The sequence below is a fragment of the Anser anser genome (assembly GCF_964211835.1).
Source record: "Anser anser genome assembly, chromosome: 3".
Taxonomy (NCBI): Eukaryota; Metazoa; Chordata; class Aves; order Anseriformes; family Anatidae; genus Anser; species Anser anser.
In genome coordinates, this window is record NC_139722.1 from 94,149,261 (window position 1) to 94,161,844 (window position 12,584).

The 12,584-nt window shown below is 57.1% G+C and overlaps 2 protein-coding genes across 29 annotated transcripts in view; one reads left to right on the forward strand and one right to left on the reverse strand.

Annotated features, from left to right (window-relative positions):
• Positions 1 to 8,605, reverse strand: part of LOC310897954 (uncharacterized protein) — a 28,225-nt gene extending 19,620 nt beyond the window's left edge. For 6 of the 27 annotated variants that reach the window (XR_014582821.1, XR_014582822.1, XR_014582831.1 and 3 more), the window contains exons 1-3: positions 6,725 to 8,198; positions 5,928 to 6,042; positions 15 to 138 (exon numbers count right to left, since the gene is read on the reverse strand). Coding sequence is in view for 7 of the 27 variants with exons in the window: in XM_083832139.1 (XP_083688265.1) it covers positions 59 to 138; positions 5,928 to 6,042; positions 6,725 to 7,147 (618 nt within the window). In the remaining 20 variants the exon portion in view is untranslated. The other 21 variants (XR_014582826.1, XR_014582833.1, XR_014582834.1 and 18 more) reach the window with 16 other exon arrangements.
• Positions 8,460 to 12,379, forward strand: SIX2 (SIX homeobox 2). Of its 2 annotated transcripts, none has more exons than XM_083832133.1 (2): positions 8,460 to 9,026; positions 11,187 to 12,379. In XM_083832133.1, the coding sequence occupies exons 1-2, from the start codon at positions 8,467 to 8,469 to the stop codon at positions 11,488 to 11,490; spliced, it is 864 nt and encodes a 287-aa protein (XP_083688259.1). In that variant the 5' UTR covers positions 8,460 to 8,466; the 3' UTR covers positions 11,491 to 12,379. The 2 variants fall into 2 exon arrangements, with proteins under 2 accessions (XP_083688259.1, XP_083688260.1); XM_083832134.1 differs by having other exon boundaries at positions 8,460 to 8,891.
• Positions 12,380 to 12,584: the final 205 nt, after the last annotated feature.

The following is a 12,584-nucleotide window of genomic DNA, read 5'->3' on the forward strand; positions in this document are numbered from 1 at the left end:
CTCAAGTAACTCACCCAATTATACCTCTTTACTTTCTTCTCTTCTTGGAAGCTGAAGTTCACTTCTTTACGATGACTATAAGGCCCAGGTCCCAGACTCCTTCCATGCATGCCAAATGCTGCTGCCAACCTTCTTCCACTTGAAAATAAACATGAACATAACACCCTCATCCAAAAGTGTATTTGTTTCAGAATGCTGATCAGAGAGAAAAGAAATAAATAAATAAAATAAAAAAGAGGAAAGAAAAATCCTTTTAGTCTGTAAAATTCTTCCTGGGATTTGTCCAGTTTATCTCATGTTCTATTCCTTTCTTCCACCAGATCTCTTATGTGACTGAAACCAACAGGACCTCATAATTAAGGAAATGTTTATCAGGTTAAATTACTATGATGTGGTTATTCTACTGTTTAGAATTTTTTAAAATGACAATCTCAGTTTTTCCCTGAAGTAAAATTAAACAAATCTTAATTAAAACAGTTAGACATATATAAATACACATAAACATACACATATATGTATATATATATATATATACACACACTGTAACAAATATTTTTCTGATTGTTTTCTGGCTGTAGAAGGTAGCAGATATACAAAAATTAAGAGGTAATTATACAAGAATCCCATGCTTTGCAACTCTCTGTCACTCGGTGAAATCTTTAGCCCTACATTAAATATCTGGTCTTCCTCTGCAACTTATGGAGAGAATGAAACTACTGGAAATGACTTAAGCACTAATTAAACTCTGTTAGAAGAATGAAAAAATAAGGAGTCTTAAGAAAGTGGGACTCAATAAGTCCCTTCTTGCAAAGATGGTTAAAATGTATCCCTATTGATAAGTGAAACATGGCTAGGAACAATTCTCTGGCCCTCAGACCAGGTCACTTGGTATTTGAATTCCAAGTAGTGCCTCTGTGGTTTGAAAAATATATATTATTTCCTGTGGGGTTTTAGTTCTGAGTATTAGAGATAATATAAATGGTGCAATGTAAATTGTTCAAGTGATATTTTAATAGCATGAAGCACTGTTAGAGTGTGGACTGAGGGCATGGAGGAGTACTTGGGACTGCAGAGATTCTTGGGATAGTGTTGGAGGACTGGAATAGCATGGGATAGAGGGAGCCAAACCAGGTACAATCTAGTGCAGACAGCAGCTTGGAAACAATCAGTGATGGGCACGGCACCCCCAGCCACTGCTGTAGAGAGATCACAGCCAACGCCGTGCCTGGGAGCATGCTGGCAGTCAAACGTGACACTCAAGCTTATGCCCCTCCATGCAGTATGCAGTGGTGGTGTCCACTGCTGCTGGTATCTGCTTCCAGGGGAGAGGCTGTACCATCACACACCCGACCATGCACAAACGACTAGGCTGTTGAAGAAAATAGAAAAGGGTATAGCAGCTGAGCAGAAGATGATTTCTTAACCAGCAAGTTACAGAGCCTTAGCCTTTCCTGCTTTAGTAGCTTAACTGCCTGAAAACAATTCAGCATTCACTGGACTGGTCTTTTCTGCATGTTAAATAATCAACCAAGTCAATACAAGACTAGTCTTAAAGTCTCTGTTTAGAACAAAGATAAAACTGATGACAAAAAAAAAAAAAAAAAAAAAACACACTATAAAAAGATGGAATGAAATAGGACACCAGGTCTGTTTAAATTACATAACATTTCTGGGAATTAAAAGGTCCACGGTGCACTTGAACTGGTTCAAGAACCTATGAAATAAAGGGGAGAAGACAATAAAGGGCAGAGACAGAATTAATCCAAGAAAGAGGAGGCTTAGTCAATCCAGGAGGAAAATGCAGAACATTTTCACAAGTTCAGAAGTAGCAAATTTTCCACTGGAAAGTGGATCGGCTTTAAAATGCTGTTAAGTTATCTAATCCATCTAACTTCCCACAAAGCTTTTCCTTGTAGTTTTGATCTGTGTACAAAGCTTCTGAGAGAACTGCAAAACATGAAAAACGAACTAAATTGCACTTCCTAATTTCTGTAAATAATGCATGTTCTTACTCCTTAAAAAATTTTGGGGTGTTAAAACAAATTGAACACATGACATTTTATGAAGTTTTTCCCTTGCACATAATAATTATTCTGGTTTTAACTGATAGAGTCTTATTTGGTTTTATTTATTCACAACGGCAAATTATAGAAATTATTTAAAATGGGAAAGAAATCCCCAGCGAAAACAGATTTCAGGTAAGTCAGTTAGTGTTCTTTGACACTAATATATCTGTGGGCATTACTTGCTATCACTACCTTACATTTCAGCTTGTCCCAGTGCTGCAGTATCTGACCGGTAGGTGTGTTTATGGGCACACTGCTCAGTAGACTACGGAAGAAGGCACGCAAGAAGACTCACGCAAGGTCTTCCTGCGGTGAAAATAAAATCCCACAGGTCCATAAATACTGCTAGCTCCCCGATCCTTGCCGAGGATACCTGTGTCGGGGGGCAACTGTAAGATGGGAGTGGGGGATGCTCTGGGGACTGCTCGTCTCGCTTTTGCCGTGCGAGAGGTGCGGGAGAGGGTGGGACCCCCTGGGACCTCCTGGGACCGCTGTGCTCGATGGGGGGGACACCGGCCCGTGGTGGGGCAGGGCAGGAGGAGAAGACCACGGAGGATTTCTGGCCGTGGCCACGACGTGCGTGAGCCACCTGGGGGACGGCGCGGGGGCGGTTTTAGGCTCCTGCAGCCGCTCGTCCGGAAGCCGGCGGGACAGCAAGGACGAAGCCCTGCTTCCTCTCGGCAGGGCTGGGAGCTGAGCCTTAGAGCCCTCTAGTGAGATTTCTCGGAGCGGATCTCCCCCTCCGGCCCTCCGGGGCCGGCCTCGACGCCGCCCGGGTTCGGGGGCCGGTTTGCCTCGGATAGGGGAGCCGAAAATCCCACTGGCATGGCAGGAGGCGGCTCGGGGTCTGTTTCCCTCGGGGCGACGCCCTCCCGGCGCCCCGACCCCCGCCCAGAAGTGCCCCGACCCTCCCCAAGCCCCAGGGGTCCCCCAGCCCGAGGGCGGGGGTCGCACGGCCACCAAGCGGGGGACAGGCACGGCCAAGGCCCTGAAGATGTCAGCTGCTTGGGGAGGGAGGGGAGAAGGATAGGAAGGGCGGCCTGTTCCTAAAAATACTCCCCGGTTACATCCCCGTGAGCCAGGGATGGAGATGGTAACAAAAATGCCTTGAATCAGTAGGAGCAGCGAACAATCTTCGTGCTTTTCCTCATCATCTTGGAATAATCAGTGGAATTAACTGAGGTCGAGGAAACAGGCTCTTGGGTTAGTTGTGGGAGGCTGTGAGAATAGGGGGCAGCCATTAAAAGAAACCTGATCGCTATTCATCAACTCGGAAGAGGGGAAAGGAGGAGGAAAAAAAAAAAAAAGACCTTCGTGGCTCGAGCTCATACCAACCTGGTCTATCTCTGATCAAGAAGATCCCTGGAAACAAGAAGTTTACAAATATTGTCAAATTGATGCTTGTAGTGTGATTTAAATTGTCAATCCTGCAGAAGCCCACCAGAACTTTGGACGCAGTGCCCTGCATTTCTGGCTAGTTATTGCCAATCCCCTAAGGCGGAAAGCTCCCTCTCCTTATTTTAACCATATGTGCCTTTTGTTGTTGTTGTTGTCTTGTCTGTAAAGCTCTCCGCTCAGTCCCCCCGTGCCGCGGAGCATCCGAGGCGCTGCCCGCGGCCGGCAGCGGGGCGACGGCTGGCTGGGCTCCGGCCGCCCCCCGACGGGTGTCCCACCGCCGCGGGACCGGAGCCTGGCTGTGGGGTGGGGGGAGAACCCCAAATTAATGTTGGTGCTGGGGGTGAGGGTGAAGGAAGCTAAACCCTGAGCCCCGCGCCCGAGATCGAAAAGGGGTAATGCGAAGGTAGCGGGCCGGCGGGGGGGGCGGCTGTAGGGTTTGTGGGGAGCACGGGAGGCTGCAGAGCCTTGAGAGGGGGGCACGGAGCCGCAAGGTCCCCCGAGACTCCCTCGGACAGCCCTCCGAAGCCGTCCATCTCCCTGAAAAATGCGCAGCCGCTGCTCGGGACCCCCCGCCCGGGCACCCCGGCGCCCCCGCCCCGCCCGGCCCCTCTCTTAGCATAATCGAGTTACCCGCTACATAGCTGGCATCCTCGGCGGCTCCCCCCGAGGAACAGCGCGCAGCTCGCTGCAAAAAGCTTCCAGTTACTCCTCTCGCCCCAAATCACGGAACAACAAGCTATTGTTGTTTGTCTTAATTTCGTTATTCGCGGTGATCCCGGTCATGTTTTCATTTTCAGTCGGGGCAGGATCTCGGGCTCTCTACGTGCCATCTGCGATGGGCCAGAGCTCGTTTTGTTTTGAAACAAAACGCTGAATTCAATACACGCGGGAATAAAGCGCACGGGGGTGGGGAGGGGGGCTGCAAACTGCCGCCGTGGGGCCCGAAACGTGTGCGATGGGGTGCCCGGGAAGGGAGGGGGTGAAAGAGGAGGGGGAACGGACACGACACTCAGGCCTGGGATCCTGGCAAGGGTCTTTACGATTTATAAAAAAGATAGCAGGAAGAGCAGGTCAACTGCTGGAGGGTTTCGTCCACGTCAAAGTCGCCTGGTTTTAAAGGGAAGGCATATTGTGTTCAACTCCCTTTCCCCCCCCTCCAAAAAAAAAAAAAAAAAAGAAAAAAGGAAAAAAGGAAATAAACGAAAACTTGGACTTGTTTGTCGCTTGCTCTCCCTACAGTCCCTGCCGCGGTAGTGGGCACGTGTGGGCAAGAGGTGGGGATTGTGGGGTTTGTCATTTGCTCGCTACCAGCGCCGAGAAAAGCGTCTCACCGACAGCCTCCGTCTCCCTCCCTCCGTCCCCACGCAGGGAGCTGAGGCCGACGGCAGGAGCGTGAGTGTCATGCGTGTCGTGGGGGCTTGCCATCGCCACAGCCACCGCTCTGCCTCCTGCCTCCCCCGGTGCCCCCCAAGCACAGCCGGAGGTGTTTATGCCTGTGTAAAAGGGATAAGCTGCGGGGCATGGGAGGGGGGCACAGGGGCCGCAGTCGGGGGGACGCGGGGAAGGCTGCAGGCAGGAGGCTGGGAGGCTCAGTTGCTGTGTCACGGAAGCGGTGCGGGCCCGCAGCCTCCCGTGCAGGCTGCTGTCTCGAAGGAGACGGTGGAGGCACCGCCGAGAGGGAGATTCTCAGATAACCGCAGCGTTGTCCTGGCACTCATTTATGGACACAAGGCAGTAACGTGCAATGAAAAGTTCCCAGGAAGCGACACGCTCAGCCCCCCCTTCCCTCAGCAAGTCCTCGCCCTGGTTAATAACGGGAGCGTTACGAGAGAAAAAACGACTTTTTTATTTTCCTCCTATTTCACAGCCTTTTGCGGTGACGCTGCCGGTCCCGCACGTTGCCTGGTGCTCGGCAGCGACTTCCCGGAGGGGCCAGACCTCTGCTGAGGGTGCCCTGCGGACAGTCACACCGCTTCCCCGGCCGGGACTGGGATGAACCCGGGGCTCCTGCGCCGGGCACGGCGGGGCCGGGCGCCAGCAGCGCCGGGCGCAAGTTTGGGGCAGCCCAGAAAAGCCTTTGGCTGCGGCTGCACGAAGACACCCCGCAAAACGTTCCCGTCGGACCCGGGGCAAACGTTACCAGACGATTGCCTCTTGCTCTGAAACATAACTGCAGTGAACGAGCTCTTTTGCACATGCCAGAAAAGCTCCTCGCCTGATCGTTTGATTCCCCCGCAACTTGACTCGCCCCGTGCCGGGGCTCCGCAGCCACTATCTGCTCCCTCTTATAGCACTAATAGGAAGACTTTTCTTGCCCCAAAGTTAAAAGCAGTTACAGAGCATTGGGATCCAGCTGCCCCTAATTTGCAGTCGCTCTGGGAAGCGGCGACACACGCCGCCCGGCCACCGCCGCCCAAAGTGAAAGCGTCTGCGGAGGGGCTTGCGTGTAGGGTCCGTACTCACATTTTAGGGAGCTAAGAAGAGACTTTCTCAGAGCTCCGTCCACGCAACAGGTTTTGACATCTCCTTTCCGGCTAGGGCGAACAGCTGCTCCCATCCAGCCTCCGCCGCTGTGGTTCTGAGATAGAAGGAGAGGAAGCGGAGTCAGGTAGATCCCCGATAAACGTGCAGCGACAGAGCGCGGTAGCACGGAGGCGGGAGGGGAGCCCAGACCCCAGCAGCTCTTTTGTCTTTTGCCACGGCCCCGGCCGCCGAGGGGAGCGGGACGGAGCCGGATTCTCCCTTCCGAAAGACGCCCGGAGTGAGCGCAGAGGTCGGGGATGGGAGAGGGGATCCGTGCTTCCCGGGGGTAGGAGACGGGATCTGTGCTTCCCTCGCCGTGTCTGTTCGGAGGAACATTTTTAAAGCGGATCCTCTCTCCCACCCCGCGGCCGTCCGCTGCGGCCCCAGCTGCGCCCCTTCCTCCGCTGCGGCTGAGCGGGAAGCGCGGAGAGTGGGACGCGATCGTTTCCAAACAAGCACGCTTTGAATCCCGCAGGAATCGGCCAGCGGCAAGGCGCTGAGCGGCCGAGTGCTAATTCTGCTCGGAGGGGAGGGAGCCTGGAGCACGGGGGCTTTACGGACCCGCCACCGACGTTCCCAAATTCGTTGGAAACGAATGCCCTGCAGAGGAAGCCCCCGCTTTGCTCTGCGCCCCCGGGCGAGCCGAGGCGGTGGCCGCCCGCTTCCCACGGCTTCTGCACGGCTGCAAAGAGGCTCGCACAGGTAGGCAGGCACCGGGCTTCCGAAACGGAGCTCACCCGAAAAACTCCGCACGCAGCCGGTGGGTGCGCACAGGCGCCCCGACGGGCCGGGCTCTGGCCGCGGCGGAGCCGCTGCCCCCCTTCGGCCCCGGCTGCCTCCTCCGGGGGGCTTCGCCCGCCGCCCCTCGGCCTTGCCAGCCCCCGGCCCGGCCGCTCCGCAGGGCCCGGGGGCTCCGGAGGGCCGGGCTGCGGGGCGGGGAGTCGTGGCCGGGGCTTTCGAGGCCTCACCGAGCCCCGGAGGCGCAGGAGAGCAGCTGGCGGGCTGTCAGAAAGGTGGGAGCGCACGACGGCAGAGCCGTGCTGGTGGGGCTGCAAATGGCGTCGGAAGAGCTTGCTGGCGGTTGTGTTATTTCTCCCCCAAAACAGAACATTTCGGACCGTGAAATCAGCCCTGGGGCCACGCACGGCGGCGGGGAGCATCCGAGGGGCACCCCCGAGCGCTTTCACCTGGGCTCCCCCCGGCGCCTGCAGCCGACCCCCGAGGGCGCTTCCCCAGGGGAAGCCGGCTCTCGCTTCGTCCACACCGAGGGGACGGGAAAGAACAGGGGGTGACAAGGGGCCGCGCGGTCACGCCGAGTGTCCCCGACTTTTACGCGTGTCCCCCGGGGCGCAGCACCCCAGCACGGGGCTGGAAGCGGAGCAAAAACCGACGCCGGGGTCCGGCGGGGAGAGGCGAGCGGCGGGGCCAGGCGGGCACGGCTCGGGCCCTACCGGCAGCCGGTCCCCGCTCCGGGCAGGTACGGCCGGCCTGTAACGGGATCCCAGGTGGGAACAGGGTCCCTATTGTACGTGGGAGGCCCCTTCCCCAGAAAGCTCGCCGCCAGTTGCTGCTGGGCGCTGGGGAGGGGGCGAGGCAGCGCCTGTAGCAGGGAACTCGCCGCGAGGGCCGGGGCTGGGGGGTTCCCCCCGACGGGACCGGCGGGGCCCCGACGGGGCGGCGGCTCCCCGCTCCCCCGCTGCCGGTGGGTGCCCGCAGCGTCAATCACGGCGACAATTTCTCCCTCGCTAGCTAATATCTCAGCTCGCAGGGCCGCCTCTGAGTGGATCTGAGCAATCTGTCAAGCCAGCCGGGGAGCCACCTCAAAACAGATCGGGTTACCCCTGATTGACAGCGTCACCATGGCAAATAATTTGACTAAAACTATTGTCTTCTCCTGGCAGTCCCCGGGTCAGATAACCGGACCAATCACAGCGCGGATAATCACTTTTCATGCCAGCTTAGAATAATATTATTAAAAAAAAGGGGGAGAGAGAGAGAGAAAGAAAGGGGGGAAAAACTCCGAGAGGGAGAGGAGAGAGGGAGCGGGACTTTACCACTATATTATGTGGGATCTTTCGGCGGAGGGGGGTGGGGGGGAAGCAGGGAGATCCCAAACCGGCGGCCGAGGGGGGTGGGGGTGGGAGAGCCGCGGCCGCTGCGAGCGCTGCAGATAGGAGACAAAAGAGGCACAAAGTTCCTCTCGCAACTCGGACTTACAAAAAGGAGGCGGCCGGGGGAAAACGCCCTCCGCGCTCGGGCTCCCGAGGCTTTCTCCTCGCTCCTCGCCTTTTTTAAGCCGTTGCCTCGCCGGGGCCGGGCGCCGCCGATGGCCGCGGCCCCCCGCGCCCGGCCGTGACCCCCGCCGGGCCCCGCCGGGCGCCGCCGCCCCGGGGCCGGCCCCGCATGCCGGGCGCTGCCCGCCGCCCCGCGCCGCTCCCCTCTATGCGGCCGTAGGGTGCGCGGCGGGGCAGGGCTCACCATGTCGATGCTCCCGACTTTTGGCTTCACCCAAGAGCAAGTGGCCTGCGTCTGCGAGGTGCTCCAGCAAGGCGGCAACATCGAGCGGCTGGGGCGGTTCCTCTGGTCCCTCCCTGCGTGCGAGCACCTCCACAAAAACGAGAGCGTCCTGAAGGCCAAGGCCGTGGTGGCCTTCCACCGGGGCAACTTCCGCGAGCTCTACAAGATCCTGGAGAGCCACCAGTTCTCGGCGCACAACCACCCCAAGCTGCAGCAGCTCTGGCTCAAGGCGCACTACATCGAGGCGGAGAAGCTGCGGGGGCGACCCCTAGGGGCGGTGGGCAAGTACCGGGTGCGCCGCAAGTTCCCGCTGCCCCGCTCCATCTGGGACGGCGAGGAGACCAGCTACTGCTTCAAGGAGAAGAGCCGCAGCGTCCTCCGCGAGTGGTACGCCCACAACCCCTACCCGTCCCCCCGCGAGAAGCGGGAGCTGGCCGAGGCCACCGGCCTCACCACCACCCAGGTCAGCAACTGGTTCAAGAACCGCCGGCAGCGGGACCGAGCGGCCGAGGCCAAGGAAAGGTACGGCTCCCGCCCGCGCCCGCGGGCCCCCGGCCCCGCTGCTCGCCCCCAGCTCCGCGGAGGCCGCCCCGACGGCGCGCCCGGGGCCTCCGGGGTGGAGGAGCCGGGAGACAGACGGGCCAGGGCCGTGGGTGCTCCACGCGTGTCCGGGATCAGCAGAGGGGAAGGAAGCTCCCGGAGAGGCGGCCGAGCCCCTTGACCAGCCGAGGGGTGGCCGGGGGGGCGGCGGGGCCCGTGCCGTCGGGGCGCGTCCTTGCGGGCTGCCCGCTGTCGAAAGGGAGCGGCGGGGCGAGGGAATAAGGCGGGGGGAGCGCTGCGAAGGGCGCCCCCAGAATGTGCGCCCTGCAGCTCGGCCCGCTCACGGGCGGACGGGGAGAGAAGGCAGAGCTCTCTGCCCTTGCTCGTGAAATCTCGCCTCGGCTTCACTACCCAGCGCGGTGCTCACGCATGCATATTTATATATAATATCTCCTCATACCGACCGTGGCTCCGAGACTGTGCTTTTCTCGTTGAATTGAGGGAAGGGGCCGTTAATTGCCGGCAGAAGTTAATGCCTACGTACTCGGGAGGACTTTGCCGTCAGCCGGCCCAGTGTCTAAAGGACGGGCCGAGGAAGCGAAAAGCGTGTCCCAGCTGCGCTGCGCCTCCTTCCCAGCTCGCTCGATCTGCTCGTATGGCCTGCGCGGTTAATTAACAGATTATTAGAAATCTCCCGCACCTCCGTGCCACGAAGGACACGGCATTTTGCTTTTCTGCCTATCGAGGTTTGGAAAAGGCGAGCGCCGCGGCCGCGCAGCTGTGCAGCCCGGCAGGTTCGGGCTCCGCACAGATTTGCTCCACGCATTTCCCCAAACGGTGCTAGCGCTTTAATTTTCTTTCAAATCCCCGCAAGTGTTGGTTTTACGAGATGTTAGAGATCCTTTTTATTGCTGATAGCAGGGACTCACCTTCGCATATCCAAAGGAAATGAAGGTTACACTTATTCCATTCTTTTTTTTTTTTTCCCGAGGAATCAAATTTTAAAGGTCTCCAGAGACGAATAAGATTTTTGACATTGAAAAATACACTCAAACTAATATTACACTCAAGGCGTTGGAAAACAGACTGTTCCTGGGATTGCCATTCACCCAAGCAACTTGTTCAAGCAGAGCTTTCTTTTCAATTTTTACTTTCTTTTTATTTTTTTTTGCCGTAGTGTGGCTCAAGCCACATCCTGCGGCCCTTACCGAGCAAAAAATGTCGGCGCAATGGCCACCCCTTCCCTCGAGCAAATCCTGCGGAATCGGGCCCCTCTGCCAGACAGCGTTTTCAAGGCTTCCGCAGAAGCTTTTGAATCCACTTAAAACGCCTTCAGTATTTCAGGCAGGGCTGTGTCTACAAGGCTGCTACGTCTAAAAGCCGAGTTAGCCTTGACGGGATGGTCGCCCCCTCTCCATCTTACCCTTCTTATTAAAAAAATTTTTTTTTTTTTGTTAATTCCCTTTTTTGAACGGGCTTGGCAAGCCTCCAGCGATTTCTCGGTGTTTACCCGGGGGTGCCTCCCGGCACACTGTGCCGCCTTGCCCAGCCAGGTAGGCGGCTTGGGCTCGGGGCTCCCCCCACAGGGAGCGGGGCCCCCCCGGGCTGCGCCCTCCGCGCCGGGAACGGCGGCTCGAGTGGGGGAGAGCAGCCAGGGCTCGGGAAATAAGCGAGTTAACTCTGTTTGCTCGCCTTATCTTCCATATCGGGCTATGCTTTGAGCTTGGGGCGAGGGGGTGGAAATGTCTGGTTACTTAAGTGAAAGGCAGGCTGGTGCTGGGCCGCAGCACGGAGCAATCTTGCGTGCAGCCGCCTCGCCTTGGCCTTGCTTCTCTTCAGCACGGGGAGCAGTTTTCAAGTGTGAAAGCCTTTTTTTTTTTTTTTAATGCCTTCCTCTTCCCTTCCTCCCCCCCTTCCTCCCTCCCCACGCCGTGTAAACGCTTTGCGATAGACGGAGGCAGAAAATGACGTTTTGGCAAAGTGACACTTTCCGCCGGGCTAGTGGGAGACTCTTGTTTACAAGCTCGGCGGCCCTTGGCCCTTTGTGCCAGACGAAGAGGCCCGGGAGGTTTGCAGAGTTTGGGAAGCCGCCGGTCCTGCATCCCTCCGGTGACTTCCCTCCCTCTTTTGTGTTTCCTATAGGGAAAACAACGAGAATTCCAACTCCAACAGCCACAACCCGCTCTCGGCGTCAATGAACGGGAATAAGACAGTTTTGGGGAGCTCAGAGGACGAGAAGACGCCGTCAGGGACCCCGGATCACAACTCCTCCAGCCCCGCGCTGCTTCTCAGCTCCAACCCCGGGCTGCAGCCCCTGCACGGCCTGGGCCACCCCCAGGGCCCCAGCGCCATCCCCGTGCCCAGCGCCGACCCCATGCACCACCACAGCTTGCAGGACTCCATCCTCAACCCCATGTCATCCAACCTGGTCGATCTGGGCTCTTAAAACCGTGTACACGCTCCCTCCTTCGCGCCTCCTTTACTCATGTATTTTTTTTTCCTTAATCTTACCAGAGACTTTTTGAAAGCGATGACAAACTCCTTAGTGGAAGTGTTGTGTGCCCTTTGGCAGCAGGCTGGCTGCAGGTTTGGAAGGCGTTGGACTCGTCTGTGGGCAATAATGGTGTAAAAAGCCTGGAGGGTTGCTTAAAGCTGGTCTCAGACAGGGACGGGCTGTCGGACAGGGCCTGTGGCTTTCATGCCAGGCCGTAACGCGGTGCGGTGGGGCAGCTCTTCCCAGCCTTGATTTCCCAAATCTCCCGGTGGTGTTGCTTTGTCGCCCAGCCTGTGGGTGAAGACGCACATTGTAATTTTTTTTGGGGGGGTGGGGAGGACGGGAGAGCGCAAGGCCACTGTTTACATGCCTGTTGGGAAGTTTCGCATCGCTCCCGCTATCCTATTGTAGTTATGTATCCGTGGCAGGTGTACGATGTACAATTTCAACTAAGAATACAAAAGCTGTAGTCAAGTTATAGCAGCGACACGCTCTAGGCAGACTCTGTAACTTTCTTGTAGCTGATGCTATGCAGAGAGGCGGCTTCTTCGGCCTTGTCCATGTGGTGCTTTCGCCATTTGCTGTGTGGGAAAGGAAGCAATGGCCCGAGCCCGGCCCCAGCAGAAGGGGGGGGGGGGGGGGGGGGCAGATGCTGCCCGCGGCATTCACCGGGGGCAGGAGCGGGCTTTGAGAGAAGAGGATCTGCTGCTCGAGTTTAGACTTAAACGACAGTATCAACAGCAAGTCACCCGACCTTAGTTTTGTTTATTGTTTATATTATGTGAATACATTCTTTGGAAAATATTTCTGCTTTTATTTTATAATAAAATTTAGAAATCTAGCTCGGCGTGCACTTGCATCACTCGCCTGTGGGATGCGTTTGGGCTCAGCCCGGCTGGCAGCAGACCCGCGGGGCTAGGGCAGCTCGGTGGTTCGGTGTTCCCCACGGGTGGTGGCCAACCCCGGAGCCCCCCCGGTTCGGGGCTCTCCTCCAGCCCGCCGCCTCACCGGGACGGGAGCCGGTCCACTGCGGCCGTGGGTCCGTC